The sequence below is a fragment of the Mirounga angustirostris genome, unplaced genomic scaffold, assembly GCF_029215605.1.
Source record: "Mirounga angustirostris isolate CCGP_5_RB_7025 unplaced genomic scaffold, mMirAng1.0.hap1 SCAF_2, whole genome shotgun sequence".
NCBI classification, from domain to species: Eukaryota; Metazoa; Chordata; class Mammalia; order Carnivora; family Phocidae; genus Mirounga; species Mirounga angustirostris.
In genome coordinates, this window is record NW_026991710.1 from 166,058,318 (window position 1) to 166,078,942 (window position 20,625).

The following is a 20,625-nucleotide window of genomic DNA, read 5'->3' on the forward strand; positions in this document are numbered from 1 at the left end:
GGAGCTACAACTGCACATTATGAGCTTCCAGCTACAGGCTGTAAGCAGAATGTCCTTTATAGCAGATACTGTCAGTGTCCTACCAGTATCTTCTCAGCATTGATTGTTCCTGGAGAGAGTATTTGGTTCAAGTATCTGAGACTTTTTGTTGGAGTGCTTCCTCTGGTCTCAATAGCATGCTCAGCTTTTAGCAGGATGGGCTTAAAGCACTTGGGGCTAATGATCAGTCCACAAATAATTATGAAGAGTAGTTGGTGAATGAATGCCCCAGATTCCTTACCCCTTATAAGGAGATTCTCTGAGATATGCTCTATATCAGAGTTGTGCAAACTGCCCAGTAGGTCAAATTCAGCTGCCACCTACTTTTGTAAATGGAACTTTATTGGAATGCAGCCATGTCTATATGTTTGCATATTGTCTATGGCTGCTTTTGTGCTATAATGGCAGAGTTGAACACTTGCAATAGAAGCCATATGGTGAACTATTTTAGCAAAGTTGCAAATATTTGTCATTTCATCCTTTGGAGAAAATGTTTACAGAAAATGTCCTCTGTTTCATATCATTTCCTAGAGGTACCTGTGGGGTTTAGCTTTAGCCCAAAAGAGCAGTAAGCAACTCACAAACCCACACATACCACTGCCAGGCTTCTATTCCCTAACATCTGTACTCCCATGACAGTATTTTTTTGGTAGGTAGAATAGACCCTCAAAGATGTCCTCACTTTAATTAGTGGACTTGTGGATATGTTACTTTGCAGAAGTAATTAAGGTTATGGACTTTAAAATGGGGAGACTATCCTGGAGTATATGGGCAGGTCTAATCCAATCAAATGAACCCTTAAAAACAGAGAACCTTCCCCATGTGAAGTCAGAGAGATGTAGCAGAAGACTCAAAAATATTGAAGAGAGAGAGACCCAACCTGCAGCTGCTGAAGGAAGACACATGGAAGCACAGAAGGAATGCAATTAGTTTCTAGGAGAAAAAACATGCTCTTGGCTGATAGCCAGCAAGGAAACAGGAATCTCAGTCTTATAACCACAGAAACTGAATTTGGCAGAATCTGAATGAGACTTGAGGTGAATTGCTTCCCAAAGCCTCCAATAAAGGACATAACCTTATTAACATCTCGATTTTACCCTTGTGAGACTACAAGCAGAGGATCTGGACTACTTTATGTACTTGAACTTCTGATCTATAGACTATAAGATAATTATTTAATTATTTTAAGTTGCTGAGTTTTTGGTAATTTATGACAGCCTCATTAGGGAACTATTACACTTGCCAAATAAATTACTTATATGCATCCTTGTTTCAGAGTCTGTTTCTTAGGCAACTAAAACCAAATCAGCTGGTACCAGAAGTTTGCTAGGAAGCAGACACCTAGGATAGGATTCTGAAAGTGGATGTATTGTTGGCCAGATGGCAAAATGTACTCATTTCTTGGTTTGGGACATTTGAAATGATGGACTTTAGAAATTTAAACCTTCAAATTCCTGGGAAACCCCTGGGCTGGGAAGTGACTGCTAGCCCCATGGTGGAGGAAGGCAACCTCACATTGCCTAGAGGCCATACAAAGACTCCACATGAGATGGATGTCTCATAAGATGATGCTTGTTCTTTTCAAGATCTGTCCCTGCCTTACCTCATTGGTTCTAGACTATGTCAAGTCTAAACATAGCCCAAGTGAGGAAGTACTCTCTGCTATTACAATAAAGAGATTATTTTTAAGAACATACTGATATATATAGACAAAAACCTGGATAATATGCAGGAATGGATGCTAAGAATGCTGTCCCCGAGGTATTAAAATATAGGCCTGGATAGGGTAGAGTTTATTGACAGGGGGATACTCTCTAGTGAATCAAGATTTGATAGGCAAGGAGACCCATGGCCAGTCTTGATTTGCTGCTGGATGAATCCTTGAAGATTGCAGTTTAACCCAGAATAAAGGAGGTGGATATGCCAGTACGTCTTTATTTTTATTTTTTTATTGCAAGAACTACCTTAATAGAGAAATATGGAAGGGGTCAAAAGCTCAGAATAGTGATCATATTATAAGAAAATATAAGAATACAAAATCTAGCACCCAATTATTTTTGTGGCTCACAGGGTACTGCTTTCACTAAGGCAATGAAAAAATGCACTACTAAGGAGGTACTTATATTGTTGAAAATCTCAGTGGTAATTTTCTTTTATAGACAACAGTTAATGGCTGGAAGTGTCATTACAGAATTGGGCACCCTGGTGTCACTGGAAATCACTGAATACCAAAATAGCAAAGGCCGAGTGGCAGTGCTTAACAATAACAGCCAAAATGGATGAAATTAGCATAAAGGAAAGAGAGGCAGAGATGGCCACTACTGGTTTTGACCTGCATGGATTTATACTGATAATTAAGAAAGATCTGGGTAGTCAATTACCATATTTCTTGGTGTATATAACTAAAAATTAAGAAAAAGTGAGCAGAGGATTGATACCAATTACTACAGATCTCTTGATAATCTCTTGCTACATTTTCAGACCCAAGGCAGTCTCAGCTTGAGTTCATTGTTCAGGTAGAGGATGAAATCCTACAATGCTCCAGTAAGGACAGAAAGCAGCAATTTCCTCATTCATTCCCCTCTCCAACAGAGTGACCTATAGTCTTTTACTGAAGTAACTGTACACTGGAGAATGGGGAATACCCAGATCATTGTAGGATGATTCAAGTACAGAATCTTTGCTCATGGTATTCACATGAGAGGACCCAACACATCATCATTAGTAGAGTGAGGGTATAGAGAATCCAGGTAATACCTGGAGTCCTTGAAAAAGCCCACCTCACAGTAGGTTCAGTGGACCCCAGTTTCTCACAGATTCTGCATCCAAGCATCCTGCAACCAAATGTAAGTTGTTTGAATAAATAGATAGTTAGAAATGCCCCATTGACACTAATAAAAAAATTAAGCAACAATAACTAAGATGGGACATCAATATAGATCTTATGTAACATGACATTAAAATGGTAAGATGATATCATGAACAACATTATACTACCAAACTTAACAACCTAGATTAAATGGACAAATTCTTTGAAAAAAAGCATTTGCAAAAACCAACATGAGTAGACATTTAAAATGTGAATAGCATTATTAAGAAAATTATGCTAAGGAAATCCTATTTTCTCATCAAAACTTCTCAACAAAGAAAAACCCATACTACATGGCTCTCCTGGTGATTTTTTTTTATTAATTAAAGCACAGTATAGAGAATATAGTCAATGATACCATAATAGCATTGTATAGTGACAGACGGAAACTATACTTGTGGTGAACATAGCATAATGTATAGAGAAGTTGAATCACTATGATGTACACCTGAAACTAAGGTAATTTTGTGTGTCAACTATACTCAGATTAAAAAAAGAAATTATGCTGATTTTATACATTGTCTAAATTATAGAAAAAAGGCAATATGTTCTAACTCATTTTTTTCATCTAGAAATAAAAACTAAGTCTATGCCTCCATTTTAATAATTTGAGACAATTCCCATCCCTAGCAAATTAAACACAAATGTGCACACACAAACACACACACATACTGTGATTAAAATGAGGTGGTATTGGCAAAAAAAAATACAAAAAATTTAAAGTGAATATAGTCCATATCTTAATCATTGCTGTGTTGCCAGTACATAGACTAACATCTAGTACATACAAGGTACTCAACAAATACTTGTTGATTCAATGAATGTGTGGATAGTGTAATTATCTTTATAATTATATATCATTTGTATCAATGAATAAGGATTAGTGTATTTAGAATATCCATTAGTCATAATAATACTTGGAGAGTTTATTCGAAAGATTTTCTTAATGAGAACTAAGGAAAAATATAAGGAATTTTTATAGAAAGAGTTGATTTGGAGGAAACCTTGCCTTAATAAACATCAAATATACTTTGAGCCTGTTTAATTGCATTCACTGTTGTATTGGGCTATTGTCATAAGAAATGAAAATTGGCATCTATATATCTTTATCTATTTATATATCAACATATATCTATCAAGTGATTCAACTAAATATATAAAAGTTACATAGATACATAACAGTCAGTTTCAGGATGGAAATAGATAATGTCAGATTGTTTATCTATAAATCCAGTGCATACATTATGAGAAAGGGAGAAGCAACCCCTGATGTGCACGATCTGGCCTAATAACATCAGCTGGGCCTTGGTGCTACTAGGAGTTGGCCTGACATGGATGGGTTGTGGGGTTCTCCTGTTGAACATAAATAATTTCATAAAAGCTCAACACCTGTGATCATGATGGATGAAGAAAAAAAGCAAGGCCACTCTCTATGTCTGAACACAAGTAAAACTTGGAAATTGTTCAGGTCACAGAAATGACCAAATACCCTCCTATCTTGGCTAATGTGAGTAATTCCTGCTCCTTTACCAATTTCAGCTTTAGCATTAGTATGTCCTTCCTCTTCTAGATAAGCATTATTAAAATGCCCAATCAGAGATATACCACTTCTTTTCTGAAAGCATCTACTCTGGCAAAGCCCAGAGTCCTTATATGCCCCAAATTACCCAACACAAGCCCAAATTCTGTAATTGTGTGTTCTCCTTTGCTGACACTAGTAATAAATCCAACTTGTTGAACTACAGATGTATTCCAGGTAGTCTTTGGCAGAATGGATGGACATCTATATCTTCATAAATATCCCTCATTTTACACAAATGAAATTCTGTTTTATATACCACCTACACATGTGGAGTGTGCATTTGTTCTTGTATACACAAATATAAGCACAAGTAATGAATATTTGAGCAAATATCCCACAAAATATAGAGGGATACATTTCAGAAAAAAAATAAATCTGTAAGTTTTAAATAGCAATAAAAATATTATAATAAAGTATTGATAATAGTCTTTACATAATGGAGGTCTTGGTAAAGAGACATAAAACCCAATAGTCATAAAAAAATTTAAAAATTAAAAAAATAATAGTCAAAAAGAAAGAAGAACATTACAAATTTCACAAAATGACAGGCACCATTAACAAGACAAACAATAGACTGCAAAGAAATGTTATAAACATATAGAAGAGAGAAAAGATAACTGGATACTATGTAAAAGCTTACATAGTAAGCTCTTCCCCACTATTTAGTGGGGAAAAGAAGGAAAAACAAACAAAATACTCAAAGTGGTCAAAAGAAATGATTATTTAATTCATAATGTACAAAATTAAAAATTCATGCTCACAATCACTAGTAATTAGAGAAATGATAACAGAAAATGAGACACCATTTCCCATTAGCTCATTGTAAGTTAAATTGATTTGGTCATAATTAGTATTGATAAATATGGTTGGGAGAGTATCTTCATTTATTGTCCATGAAAGAATACACACACACACACACACTCAAATAATGATATTGAAGTTACCTCTGGAGAATCTGGGAAGTATAGCAACAATTTCAAATTTTACTCTATATTTTCTATATTATTTCTAGGATGGGAATATTTATAAATATATATCTATTCACATAAAGACATGAAAAAGAAGAAACAAATGGAAAATTAGAAATCAAGAAGAATCTTACCTTTATGTTAAAGGATAATATCTTTGAAACTGCTTTTTGAGTAAATAGAAAGTGTTTGATTTTTTATTATTTTTTTAATTTAAATTTATTTTATTATGTTACATTAGTCACCATACAGTACATCATTAGTTTTTGATGTAGTGTTCCATGATTCATTGTTTTCGTATAACACCGTGTTAAGAATATAAAAATATTAAAGAATTATATAAGTGCATTATTTACATGGAAACAATATTTAGTTTAAATTATTACCTCATTTGAATAACAGTTGACTGTCATTTACCTTGTAAAAGTACATAGGGGCACCTGGGTGGATCAGTCCGTTAAGTGTGTGCCTTTGGCTCAGGTCATGATCCCACCAAGCCCTGCCTCCGTCTCTCTCTCCCTCTGCCTGCCACTCCCCCCTCCTTGTGCTCTCTCTCTTGCTCACTCTCTCTCTCTCTGTCAAATAAATAAATCTTAAAAAAAATTTAAAAAAATATTTTAAAAATTTAAAAATAAAAATACATATATTTATTAACATGTCCTTTTTTTGTTAATTTCATTACAGTAAAACATGACACATGATTATAAACTAAATGAATTTTAAGTGTAACTATTGCCTAACTCTAACTTTATTCACAAAATGAAGTCAGAATAAACAAATCACTAAGAAGACAATTGGGGAAGTTTTTCTCTTGGAAACTCAAGTAATAAATGTTACTGATCAACTCCTGTTTTAGATGTTATTTAGTTTTTATAGTTATATGTTCTTTTGGACATTCTAGAAATAATAAAACAATAAAACTTCACTGAATATATTGTATAATTCAAAAGTTGAACACAAAAGTGTATAAATAGAAGCTAAGATTAATAAATAAGAGCTGTTAAGTGGTTGAACTACAATAATATTTCTTATGAAATTTTAGGAATGTCAGTTTAAGAAGTGCTGTGATTTTAATACATGTAAACTGAAAGACTCAGCAAGATGTGGTTCTGGACTATGCTGTACATCAAACTGTGAGGTAAGTTTTCAACATTTATAAAAAAGAAATTAAACTGTGATTATAGAAGTCTATACTAATTAAATTATTGTGGCATTGATAAAAAGAATATAGAAGTAATTCGGTGTAACAAAATAAAGAGTCCATAAATAACCGCAAGTAAAAAGGAAAACTACTATGAATTAAAGAATGCATCACAGATAGGTACTGATTATTCTGTTGTGTTCAAACCACTGTTTACCATCTTCTAAATTATCAGATAAAGAAAGAGTAAACATATACATTACTATATCAAAATTCTCAAGAAATTGTGAAGTCAAATAAATGGTAAATGACCATGAAAAAATTGTAACACAAATAGACAAATTGCGTAGCAGACAAAATGTATAGCATACAGAATATGCAAAGAACTCTCAGACATTGATAAATAAAAGGCAAATCACACACACACACACACAGGCAAAGGGGGTGCTTAGGCAATTTATAATAGTGAAAGTAGAATTGTTCAATATCTGTACTTCATCTGCAGTAATTAAGGTAAACACAAATAAAAATAATACAGTATCATAAGTTAGTCATCCAAATGGTAATCTTAAAAACAACTGTGTCAGATATTAACCAAAGAGAAGGGATAAAGATCATTTTTGGAGAGTGTGGAATTTTGAATTGCTACAATCCCTTTGGTGAGCAATATTTGAATATCTCTGAACAGAGTATAAATTACCAGTCAGTTTCTCTCTTATGTACATATGGTAGAAATATGCACATGTATGGAAAGTTAAAAAAAGAACATTAATTACAGAACTGTTCACAGTAGCAAATAATAAACAATATTTGCATTTGAATGGTTATATAAATTATTGTATATTATACAAGAATTAATAACTGCAGGCTAAATATGAGTGCACTAATATGATATTACTTTTTAAGACATGTTTGGATGAGAAATCAAGTTCAATAATGCAAAATATTTTATAATTCCAATTCTGATATATTATATACACATAAATATACCATACGTTCTTTTTGCCCAATTTTTCAATTAAGGTATAACTTACTATACTATAATTTTATTACAGTAAAATTCTTTTAGTGAATGATTCTGAGTGTTATAACAAACTTTCAGTCTTATAATTGGCACCACAGTCAAGGGATACGTAATTTTATCACCACTCCTAAAAAGTCACCATGTGCCTCCTTGTATTCAATCCACACCTACACCCACAGACCCTGGTAACTACAGATCCATTTTCTGCATCTGTAATTTTCCTTTTACAGAAATATAAATTGAATCATATGTATAAACATTGTAATTAGGCATGTTAGCATAATGCATTTGAGACTCATTCATGTTGTGGTGCTTGTTAGTGGCCCATTCCTTTTTTGTTTGTTTAGTTTGTGTTTTCAAAATAGGTATTTATTATTAAAAAATTATACAAACTGGCTTTTTATTACTCACAAATTATGAAAATTTTTAAACAATTTGTCTCAACCCTCAAAAAAGTGTGCTCTCCCTTTACAGTCCTTAGTGGCAGTACATTTTGATGGTATAGAAACTAACTCACAAACATTCCATATAACTTGGTTAGAATGTACAAAGATATGGCAGAAGGCAGAATCCGTACAGTGATTAAAAAAATACAAATTTAAGTGTTATTGAAGTTATATAGACAGTGAGGATTACAGAATAAATAGTAAACAAACACCTGTGTATAATTTTGCAAAGCATTAGTTTTGTATGTTTTCACTTTGTTTCAGTCTTTCCAAAACACTTTTAAATGCAAAAGTTGAAGGGAGCCTGGGTGGTTCAGTTGGTTAAGCATCTGCCTTCGGCTCAGGTCATGATCCCAGAGTCCTGGGCTCGAGCCCTGTATCGGGCTCCCTGCTCAGCAGAGAGCCTGCTTCTCCCTCTCCCTCTTCCCCTCTCCCCCAACTCGTATTCTTGCTCACTCTGCTCTCTCTCTCAAATAAATAAATAATCTTAAAAAAACCCCACAAAAGTTGAAAATTTTCCAGTTACCTGAAACTCTAAAAAGCAGCATCATTCAAATAGTGGTTAACTCAAAACTGTGTGTGCAACAACCACAACTAACCTCACTATTACTCAGGCATGTCAGAGTACAATCCAAGGCAGAGCCAGTGGCAGCATCCCTGACAGTTAAGAGAAAAAGGCATGAGGAATGGTACGCAGCCCAGGGCATCCAGGTGCTTGCTTGTGGAAAAAGGGTCAAAACTGAAGTGGCTTTCCTTACAGAATCCAAGGTCCTAATTAAAAGCCGCTCCTTTAAACACCTAAATCCTTTTTGATTCCCTCCTCATCAGTAAAACACATATGGTACAAAGTCTTCATACAAAAGAGAAAATTTTCAAAATTGTATTTTATCTCAATGCTAGTAACAACCAATTTAGCAGAAAGAACTACAAAATGCAAATTTTAAAAGGTTTCCTTATTAATGGAACTATAGACTAAGGTAGGAGCCAATTGGGTTTCCCAAAAAACAAAACAATTCTAATGCACTTTAAATTAGAGATCTGATGTCAACACTATTTTAAAAAGCCTTTAAAGAGAAAAAGAAGGCCATTATATCCATATCAAAGTTTTGTTATCTATAGAAGTTGACCTATTTTCAAATAACTGACATAATTTAGTGTTTAAATTAGCTTTTTAAGCAAAAAAGGCAAAAGCAAAGTGCCTACTGAACTATACACTTTATGATTGATATAGCAAATGTGTATTTTACCACAATTAAGAATAAAGAAAAGAAGGTTACCTTTTGATAATGTATGAGTAACGACACCACAATATCATGCAAAGCACAGGTACATAAGCCTGCTTTCTTATCAGACTTGCACCAGAGATTGGCGAAGCAGGCTGGGCATATACACCAAAGCTGAGGCAATGCCTGGGTTGTACTTCAAGATCACACTGACCGAGGGCTTTGGCATCTACAGAAGCAGGGACATTCTCTCCAGCTGGCTGTTCCTTCTGGAAGAGCTCTTTGATCTGGGTTAATTGGCCATAGAGCTCATTGCTTTTTTATTGCTGAAAGTATTGCAGGTATCATAAGGTTGTACCAGAGTCTGTTAATACATCCTCCTCCAGTTGAGGAACATTTCAGTCATTTTCAGGTTTTGGTGATGAAAATACAGCTGCTATAAATAATATTCCTAAGCAGGGTTTGTATGAACATAGAGTTTTTTTTTTTTTTAAGATTTTTATTTATTTGAGAGAGAGAATGAGATAGAGAGAGCATGAGAGGGGGGAGGGGCAGAGGGAGAAGCAGACTCCCTGCCGAGCAGGGAGCCCGATGCGGGACTCGATGCCAGGACTCCGGGATCATGACCTGAGCCGAAGGCAGTCGCCCAACCAACTGAGCCACCCAGGCGCCCATGAACATAGAGTTTTATTTCATTTATAAGATTGTTGGTTCATAGGGTAAATGTATACAGAGCTTTATAGGAAACCAAAGACCTGTTTTCTAAAGTAGGTACACTATTGTCAATTCCCATCAGCCTTTTATAAGACCTACAGTTGCTCCAAAAATTAAATGTAAACTCTAAAAGTATACAACATGTAGCTTCATTTTATTTTTGCTATTGTTTTAATTTTATTTTATTATGTTATGTTAGTCACCATACATTACACCATTACTTTTTGATGTAGTGTTCCATGATTCATTGTTGCGTATAACACCCAGTGCTCCATGCAGTATCTGCCCTCCTTAATACCCATCATCGGGCTAACCCATCCCCCCACACACCCGCCCCTCTAAAACCCTAGTTTGTTATTGGTTTTTATTTACACTTTAAAAATAAATTTACTGGTTGTCACATAGTTTACAAATCTTTGATTAATCAGAGTCTGATTTCATAAAATATAACACTTCACATGGAGTGAATGAGTCTTATAATAGGACACTCTCATATACTAGAAATGCAAAATACATTGTTACTATTTTTGCTTTATATAGCTTTTATCTTTTAGAGAAGTAAAATAAGGGAAAAATGAATTTAATAACTAACAATAATTATTCCATTTTTTACTCTTAATTTCCTTTTGTATTTTAGATTTCTGTTTATTATCATATTATTTATGCCTGAAGACCTCCCTTTATGATTTCTTGTAATTTAGGTCTGCTGAAAATGACTTCTCTCAGTTATTATTTGCCTTAAGAAAGTCTTTATGTCTCATTAATTTTTGAAATATAGATTTTGTAGGTATAGGATTTTAGGTTGAAATACTCTTTTTTTTTAATTTCATCACTTTTAAGACACCACTTCATTTGTTACTCATCTTTGTTTCAGTCTATTAAGTATTAATTCAATTAAACAGAACTGTAGAGTGTGTTGGGGGGAAGAGGGTAAACTTCCCTATGAAAAACAATAGATAAAGTACTTCACAAGCCATATAAATTTGACAATTACTGTAATCTTTATCTGAGCTATGCAAGGAGGCCTTTCTACTTTCAGATAATACTACATATAATGATGTTGATAGCTATTACATACATTGTTTACCATGTGTTGTTCTAAGCACTTTTTACTTTAACTCAGTTTTTTTTTTGAATTTTTATTTAAATTTTAATTAGTTAACATGCAGTGCAATATTGGTTTCAGGAGTAGAATTCAGTGATTCATCCTTACATGTAACACCCAGTGCTCATCATAACAAGTACCCCTCTTAATATCCACCACCCATCTAGCCCATCCCCCACCCACATCCCTCCATCAACCTTCAGTTTGTTCTCTATTATTAAGAGTATCTTATGGTTTGTTTCCCCTCTCTCTCTCTTTCCTCCCCCCTGATATGTTCATGTTTTGTTTCTTAAATTCCATATATGAGTGAAATCATTGTGGTGTTTGTCTTTCTCTTATTCCCCTTAACATAATACATTCTAGCTCCATCCATGCCACTGCAAATGACAAGATTTCATTCTTTTTGATGGCTGAATAATATTCCATTGCATATATATATGCCACATCTGCTTTATCTATTCATCAGTTTGGCTATTGCTAATAATGCTGCTATAAATATTGGGGTGCTTGTACTCCTTCAAATCTGTGTTTTTGAATCTTTTGGGTAAATATCTAGCAGTGCAAGATATTTGAGGTATCATAGGGTAGTTCTACTTTTAAAGTTTTGAGGAACCTCCATACTGTTTTCCACAGTAGCTGCACCAGTTTGCATTCCCAACAGTGCAGTAGGGTTCCCCTTTCTCCACATCCTCGCCAACACCAGTTGTTTCCTGACTTGTTAATTGGTGAGGTGATATCTCATTGTGGTTTTGATTTGTACTTCCCTGATGATGAGTGATGTTGAGCATCTTTTCATGTGTCTCTTAGCTATCTGGATGTCTTCTTTGGAAAAATGTCTATTCATGTCATCTGCCCATATCTTAACTAGATTATTTGGTGGCCATCATAAAGGCCAGGTACAAAAGACCCACAGCTAATACCATCATCAATGGAGAAAAATTGAGAGCCTCTCCTCTACAGTCAGGAACAAGACAGGGATGTCCACTCTCACCATTACTATTTAATACAGTGCTAGAAATTTTAGCCTCAGCACCCAGACAACAAAAACAAATAAAAGCCATCCAGATAGGCAAGGAAGAAGTACAGCTTTCACTATTTGCAGATGACATGATACTCTATGTAGAAACCCAAAAGACTCCACCACAAAATTGTTAAAACTAATACATGAATTCAGCAAAGTCACAGGATATAAAAATCAATGTACAGAAATCTGTTGCATTTCTATACACCAATAATGACACAGCAGAAAGAGAAATCAAGGAATTGATCCCATTTACAATTGCACTGAAAACCATAAGATGTCTAGGAATAAACATAACCAAAGAGGTAAAAGATCTGTACTCTGAAAACTATAGAACACTAAGAAAGAAATTGAAGAGGACACAAATAAATGGAAAAACATTCCATGCTCATAGACTGGAAGAACAAACTTGTTAAAACGTCTATACTACCCAAAGCAGTCTGCACATTAAATGCTATCCCTATCAAAATACCAACAGCATTTTTCGCAGAGCTACATCAAACAATCTTAAAAGTTGTATGGATCCACAAAAGACACCAAATAGCCAAAGCAACCCTGAAAAAGAAAAGCAAAGCTGGAGGCATCATGATTCCCGACTTCAAGCTATATTACAGAGCTGTAGTCATCAAGACAGTATGGTACTGGCACAAACATACAAAGATCAATGGAACAGAATAGAAAACGCAGAAATGGACCCCCAACTATAGTCACTAATCTTTGACAAAGCAAGAAAGAATATCCGGTGGAAAAAAGACAGTCTGTTCAACAAATGGTGTTGGGAAAACTGGACAGCAACATGTGGAAGAATGAAACTGGACCACTTTCTTACACCATACACAAATATAAATTCAAAATGGATAAAAGACTTAAATGTGAGTCCTGAAACCATCAAAATCCTAGAGGAGAACACAGGCAGAAAGCTCTTTGACCTCGGCCATAGCAAATTCTTACTACACATGTCACCAAAGGCAAGGAAAACAAAAGCAAAAATGAATTATTGGGACTTCATCAAAATAAAAAGCTCTGCACAGTGAAGGAAACAACAAAACTAAAAGGCAGCCTACAGAATGGGAGAAGGTATTTGCAAATGAAATATCTGATAAAAGGTAGTATCCAAAATCTATAACAAATGTATCAAACTCAACACTCAAAAAAACAAATAATCCAGTTTAACTCAGTTTAAAACTACCAAAAACTCTCTGAGAGAATGATTATCATCCTGAGTTTACAAATGAAGCAACTGCAAATGAGAGAGATTATGTATCTCACCCACACAAATAAGCTAGTGAAAATCCAAGCAAGAAATTGAAACCAGGCAATTTGGCTCTTGGTCACTTCAAGAACAAAAATGTAGAGGCATTGTTCTTCCAATTTTGAGAAACAGGTATGTGTTACCCATTTAGGCTCCTTCCAAATGCAAGTTGAGTCAGATGGCTTCCCAATGCAGAACGCAGAACAGTTATAAACCCTCTGTCAGAAGGGATCATTTTACATTTGAGATAGTTACTTTCCTTCAGACTTCATAATGAATACTGTACCTGACATTTCCTTCAGAGAACTCACAACCTTGGGAATTCTATGATTCCTCCAAATATCAATAATTAGGCATATTTTATTGATAAATCCCTTCACTAAGCAAGTAAGAATAGTCATTCACAAGAACATGATTTTCTTTTTCTTTTTCCTCCTAGATATCAGTAGCAGGCACTCCATGTAGAAAGAGTATTGATCAAGAATGTGATTTTACAGAATATTGCAATGGAACATCTAGTAATTGTGTTCCTGATACTTATGCATCAAATGGAATGTTGTGCAGGTTGGGAACTGCATATTGTTATAATGGACGATGCCAAACTACTGATAACCAGTGTGCCCAGATATTTGGAGAAGGTATTGCTCTTTCTTATATATTTCTTTTACCTTAAATTTGGATTCCTCTATATGATAAAATATATATCACACAACCCTAGAAGTAGAAGAACTTGAATCTCAAGCTCAATAAGGTTAAGATTAAGGTTGTGGATAGAAAAAGAATGAGAACTACAACTGGGATGGGAACAGTTGAAAATATGTTCCCCCCAATTTTAGAAATGGTAACTTTAAGGACAGGGGTATTAGGGCACGTACTGCATGGAGCACTGGGTATTATACGAAAACAATGAATCATGGATCACCACATCAAAAACTAATGATGTATTGTATGGTGACTAACATAACATAATAAAAGAAAAGAAAAAAAAATTGAATTAAGGAAGATGTTTTTAGAGGATAGTAGTATAGTATTGTATAGTATCTCCAGAATAATACTGTACATTCCTCTTCTCATGGTTTGATTTTTGCTTCTTGTACTGAGCAACCTGGGCAAAAATCCATGTTTACCACTCATAATTTACATAGAAATTGGAATGGCAAATCAGTAAATTCTAGAATTTTACTTAAATTTCTTTTACTTCACATCTTCATGATCTAATTTTAATGGCATAAAACAAGAAGTTCAGAGTAAGTTTCACTCAAGTATAATCATATTTCTTAACTGAGGAACTGCTAGGATAACAGTAGTCATAGGCCACTGATCAAAATTCATTTCTATATTTTCTTTTTAAACAGTTTTTCCAAGCAATTCAAATGAGAGTTGTGCATATATGCTTGCTTTTTATGCAGTAACTATTCATAATACCCCAATATGATTTTTTAGAGGGATTAAATGAAATTTGAACAGATCAAAATCACTCAGTGAAATGTATTCAGATCAATCATTTACTAATTGAACAAAAGTAGTATAAGCACCACTTTTCAGTTATTTGCCCAGCAGTAATAAGGTGTATAGTTTATACCAAATGACATGGTATGCAATTTGTATTGTCTTCCTAATTATTTGAAACTTTTCCTTAGTAACAAGTTTCAGATTAGGTGAGTTAACCAACATTTAACCAGAGCTGCAGAGCTATAATCTCCTAAATCACAGATCAGTGGTATTTTCTGTAGGCTGTATTTTCAGGATTCCACTTTTTATTTGGTTGTTTCTTTGCTGTTTTTCTTTTTCAATGCTTACTTGCATTTAATAAAATATTATTTGTCATTGTCACAGTAACTTTAGATCAAGGTTTAATATATTATTTAAAAATAAAATTAAATAACACTCTCTATAACATCCATTAAAGATTGTCCAGGCCATACTCTTTTTTTTCATTAAATATATCTTTGATCCAGAATTGAACTACTTGTCACTTGACATCTTTTTGAGTTCTAATTAAAATAAGGATCTTTAAGTAAGACTTAACCATTAATGTGTATTTCCTCCTCTAATATATGCTTTAGTATCCCACAAAACTTACCCAACTGCGTCAAAATTTGATCTTTTGATGTAGTTCATTCATTCATCCCTCCTTTTTTCATTTATTGAGCTCCTATCTGGGGGAGGCACTTTTTTCTTATTCTTATGTTACCAAAAACTATAAGGCAAAAGGCTGTACTTAAGACAAGAATACACAAAGATGATAGTATTCAACAAGATGAAAATTGTCACATGGCTATTGTACTCATGCAGCTTATGATCAAGAGACAAAGACAGTAAACACATAAATACAAAAGAAATATGAAACCTTTAATTGTACTAAGTGCAGTTAAAGAATGCTGGGGAAAAAAATAAGGTGTAGTGGACAAGGGAAATACTGCCTGCTGTCCTCATATAATCTCCAGCTGTCAGCTCACTCCTCCAGAATTTGTCTTAACTGCAGACACCTCACCCAAAAGCACAAATTCAATAATTAATTGAGATGGGGTATAAAGGCCCGACAATTGTGTTCTAATCAGGCACAAATCAAGCACAATTTGCACTCTGGCAGACAGCTACCCATAGGGTTGGTCAAGTCTTTGTTGGGCTTGCAATTCTGTTTGACTTCTTATCTGTTCTATCCTGCTTTCTCCCTCTCACTTCCAGATATTCTAATCACTAATAAATAGCTTTCACATTATACCTCATCTAGATGCTGGCTTCTGGAAGCTCTAACCATAACAGTTGATTCTGAAAGTGGTATGAAAAAATAGCCTATAAGATCATTTTCAAAATTAAGTTACTGCCAAGCTGTGAATGAGCATGCATCACTGGTGAAAGTTGATAATACCCTCAATGACTGAACTGGGATAGTAAAAGATAATCCATTAGCTGATAAATTGAAATGTATGGGGGAAATGGTAACTTTAAGGACAGGGGTATTAGATGGCTATTACTAAGCAACATTGAAATCTAAGAAAAGATAACAAAAAGGTGTTCATTTAAAATCAAAGTGTATGCTGAATGGGCCCCACTGTTAACTCATAAAGAGGTTTTCATCTCTTAAAATAGGAGATTAGAGAAAGTTAAAGACTTAATTATCAAGTTGAAGGAACTTCAGAAGAGGGTAAATTCTCAGTCAAGTCTGCTTTACCATGATAAAGATTCTGGATAGAAAAAGAATGAGAGGGGCGCCTGGGTGGCTCAGTCATTAAGCGTCTGCCTTCGGCTCAGGTCATGATCCCAGGGTCCTGGGATCGAGCCCCGCATTGGGCTCCCTGCTCGGCGGGAAGCCTGCTTCTCCCTCTCCCACTCCCCCTGCTTGTGTTCCCTCTCTCGCTGTGCCTCTCTCTGTCAAATAAATAAATAAAATCTTAAAAAAAAAAAAAAGAAAAAGAATGAGAACTACAACTGGGAGGGGAACAGTTGAAAATATGTTCCCCCCAATTTTAGCCTCCACACTTCTCTGAAACTACTGAATTTATAAAGTGGCACAGCTCTGATCCCTCACACCACCACCTGTGCCCAATTAAGAATGGTATAAGTATGTTCCCATTGTTTAAAGATAATGTGGAAGCCTATCACTCAAAACACAAATTGTATCCCCATTAGGACCTCTCTCCTAACTGTTCTGGACACTAAAGCTGAAAATTGAGTTAAGGCACAGCAAAATAGAGCCAGAATTTGCTGGAACTTATAAGGTAGTAAAGGAAATATACCCCAATGGAGCTGTAGGTCCTAGTCAGCATTTACTGCCAGAATCAAGGGAGTTTACATGAAATTGGATTCTGAGACTGCTTGATCATCAGATTGGATAGGGGAACATGAGATTAGATAATAGAGCTCATTGTTTTGAGAGCACTCTCCCAGGATAAAAGGAATTAACACCCTGACTAGGATCCTAGAATATGATAAAAATTTCTATTAGAATTGTTTCCAGAGGCGTGGAAAAAATGGGATGGCTCACTCCACGAGAAATTTAAATGATGGACTTGCCATGAAATAATGAAGGAAAGAAAGAAAAGTCTCAGGGAAATGGATATACTGTAATGTATATGCTGTAAGTGCAAGCCAAATAGTCCCAACAGGAAGGCCCAATGCCACAGGGAATGTGGTGCTAAGAGGTGTATCAAAATCATTTTAAGTGTTCATGATGGCCTTCTCTGTAGGCCAGGGGTGATAGGAGGAGATGGTATTATAGAAGTAGGCTCACTGATAGCAATGGGCATGATTGATAAGGTCTTGAAAAAAATCAAGAGAACAGTGCTTGGCTTCCAGAAACCAGATGGATAATATTATTGTAATAAGCAGCAGGGACAGAGTTGCAGACATGGATACCTAGTCTACAGACAATCAGGAAGATAGATAATAGAATATTACCCAGTTTGTACCATCAAAGGAAATTAAAAAATGGAGGACTAGGGGACTGAGTAGAGTTACATTAATAAATGCCATAATTCCATGTCTAAATTCTGAATCTAAGCCAATTTTCAGAACAAAAACTCATTGACTTAAGAGAGGGTTAGAGTTCCAGAAAGGAAACTACACAACACCTTGGCAAGCATACATGCTAACAATTTCTCTAGCACATTCTCAAATGATCCTCAATCATTTAATTATGTATCTGTTCATGTGGGAAATGAAAATACCCAAGAATTTTGGAAACTAGTGGACAAAGAGTGTGAATTGACATGGATACCCAGAAATGCAGTGTCATCTTGTCTCTCTGTGAGAGTGGGGACTTATGGAGTTAAAGAATAGAGTCCTTGCTAACTTTCAGTGTGCAATGGGTCCACCAGGTCCACAAATCCATTTGGAAATTATTTTTTCGTCCTAGAGGATATCATCAGGTTTGACATATTAATAGTTTGTGCAATCCTATCATTATGTCCTTGGCCTATTTGGCAAGGCCATGGAGAAAGCCTCTGTAACTGTCTCTTTCCAGAGATTAATGGTATTTTTTTTAAAGTAGTCTCCATGACCAGCATGGAGCCCAATGTGGTTTTGAGCTCACAATCCTGAGATTAAGACCTGAGCTGAAACCATGGTCAGATGCTCAACTGACTGAGCCACCCAGGTGCCCTAAATTAATGCTACCTTTAAAGATCTAAAGGATGCAGAGGTGGTTAACTGTATATCTACATTTAATTACTCAACATGACTCTTGCAGAAACCAGATGGCATCAGAAGATAATAATAATCTATTGCAAATGGAGACAAGTAGTAGATTAAGTAATTGCACCCACTATGCCAGATATGGTGTCTATGCTAGAGCAGAATGACATGGCCTCAGATATGTGGTAGGATTATAGCCACTGATTTGGCAAATATATTCTTTTCCTATTTGAAAAAAGAATTAGAAAGAGTTTGCTTTCACATGGAATGGATAATGGCATTAATGTTGAGTTTTGTTGCAGGGTTATTTTTACTCTCCTGCCCTCAATCATAATGTAGTTGTAGAGATGTAGACATCCTAGAAAATACCACATTGTCTACTCCATCAATGATTTTGTTATAATCCAGCTAAACAAGCAAAGCATCACTAGAATGTTGGAGCATTAAATACAACACATGTTTAGAAATTTGTCATCAGTAAAATTTTTAAGAGTCCAGTGATCAGAGGTATGACCTGACATCCCTTGCAAAATAAAAGCAAACTGTATGTATCTTGCATCTTATTGAACTAAAAATTACAACACCTGGTAGTTCTCTTTGGGATCTGAAGTCAGTATATTCCACATGGGGAAGTACTGCTTCATTTCCCATTTACTAGATGACATGAAATGTTGCTAATGTTGAGTGAGGTGAAAAACAAAAAAGGGCTTTGCAGCATTCCCAAGCTGCAATGCAAGCAGCCATGCATTCTGAATTATAAAACACAGCAGCCCCAATATCAGAAGTGTACCTTGGGAGAAAAAAAGTGCTATGTGGGGCTTATACCAAGCCTCTTTGGGATAATGACTGGGCAGTTCTCTGGACTTCTGGAGGAAAATTGTGCCATCTAAACTGGAGAACTATAGCACTTTGACAAAAAAACTCTGGTCACACTAGTGACCCCTGTACAGCTAAAGAATCTGACTTTCAGACAACAAATACCCATGTGTTCAGAACTGTACAGCCTAAGCTCAATTATGTCAGATATACTAAGTTAAGTGATCAGACAGATAGAAGTCATTCATTCACCTGGATTAAAAGCACAGGCAAAAAGAGAGGGCAGAAAAAAAAAATCCATAAGCAGGAAATCCAAAACAGTCACCTTTCTCCCCTATGCATCTCCCTCAGCTCACACTTATGGATACATGGAATTTCATCATGACCAATTACACAAGAAGAACATGCCTAGGCTTATTTTATAAGTGTGTTGGCTCAGTCACTGGTTATAAGTGGGGGTGGGGGGAAATTAGCCATATTGCAACCTCATTTTGGAGGATGCCTTGAAAGATATTGACCATCTGGTCATCTGTTTTTTGTGGAAGGAGAAATGGCCAGAGGTAGATTATAGATATACAAATGAACAATGACAAAGGGCCTAGTTTGTTGGTGGGGAGCCTGGATGTGGAAAGACCAGAAGATTAGAGGCAAGAGTTCTGGGATAGAAATATGTGGGTAGATACATGGAGATAAAAAATAATGTGAAAAACAATGAATCATGGAATACTACATCAAAAGCTAATGATGTAATGTATGGTGATTAACATAATAAAATAAAATTTAAAAAGAAAGAAAGAAAGAAAAGAAAAGAAAAGTAATGTGAAGATCTTTGTATTAATCTACCAGGTTAGCACCCACCAACAAGCACCCACCATTGAAGAGACACAGAACAATGAAATAAGCATAATAATTTGGCTAATCTACATCAGCTAGCAACCATCATTGTCCACCCCAATGCCTATAGAATGGACACATTTCTGGACTTTCTCGATTTTTTTTTTTTACTACTACCTCTGAAATAACTGATTCTATCCTGAGTTTAGTTTATCTTTTTCTTGAGTACCTTTACCTTCTGGTCAAATACAGCCAAAAGTAACCAAGACAGATTCTGTTTCCCTACTTCTTTGCCTAAGACAACAAGTTTATTAAGGCTATTATCTCCCTTTCAATCATTGAGAAGAGAGTTTCTCCAAGTGTTTCACCCTCATGTAGCATGAATTACTCTTCTTTATCCAATGATAATAATTTTCTTATCACCTACTACCAGCCTTCATTGACAATGCCACATA

The 20,625-nt window shown here is 35.2% G+C and overlaps 1 protein-coding gene across 1 annotated transcript in view; it reads left to right on the forward strand.

Annotated features, from left to right (window-relative positions):
* The window catches only part of LOC123847767 (disintegrin and metalloproteinase domain-containing protein 18), a 159,957-nt gene that overhangs the window by 69,179 nt on the left and 70,153 nt on the right, over window positions 1–20,625 (forward strand). The window contains exons 13-14 of the mRNA XM_064584044.1: window positions 6,501–6,596; window positions 13,824–14,022. Coding sequence (XP_064440114.1) covers window positions 6,501–6,596; window positions 13,824–14,022 — 295 coding nt within the window. The remainder of the gene's footprint in view (window positions 1–6,500; window positions 6,597–13,823; window positions 14,023–20,625) is intronic.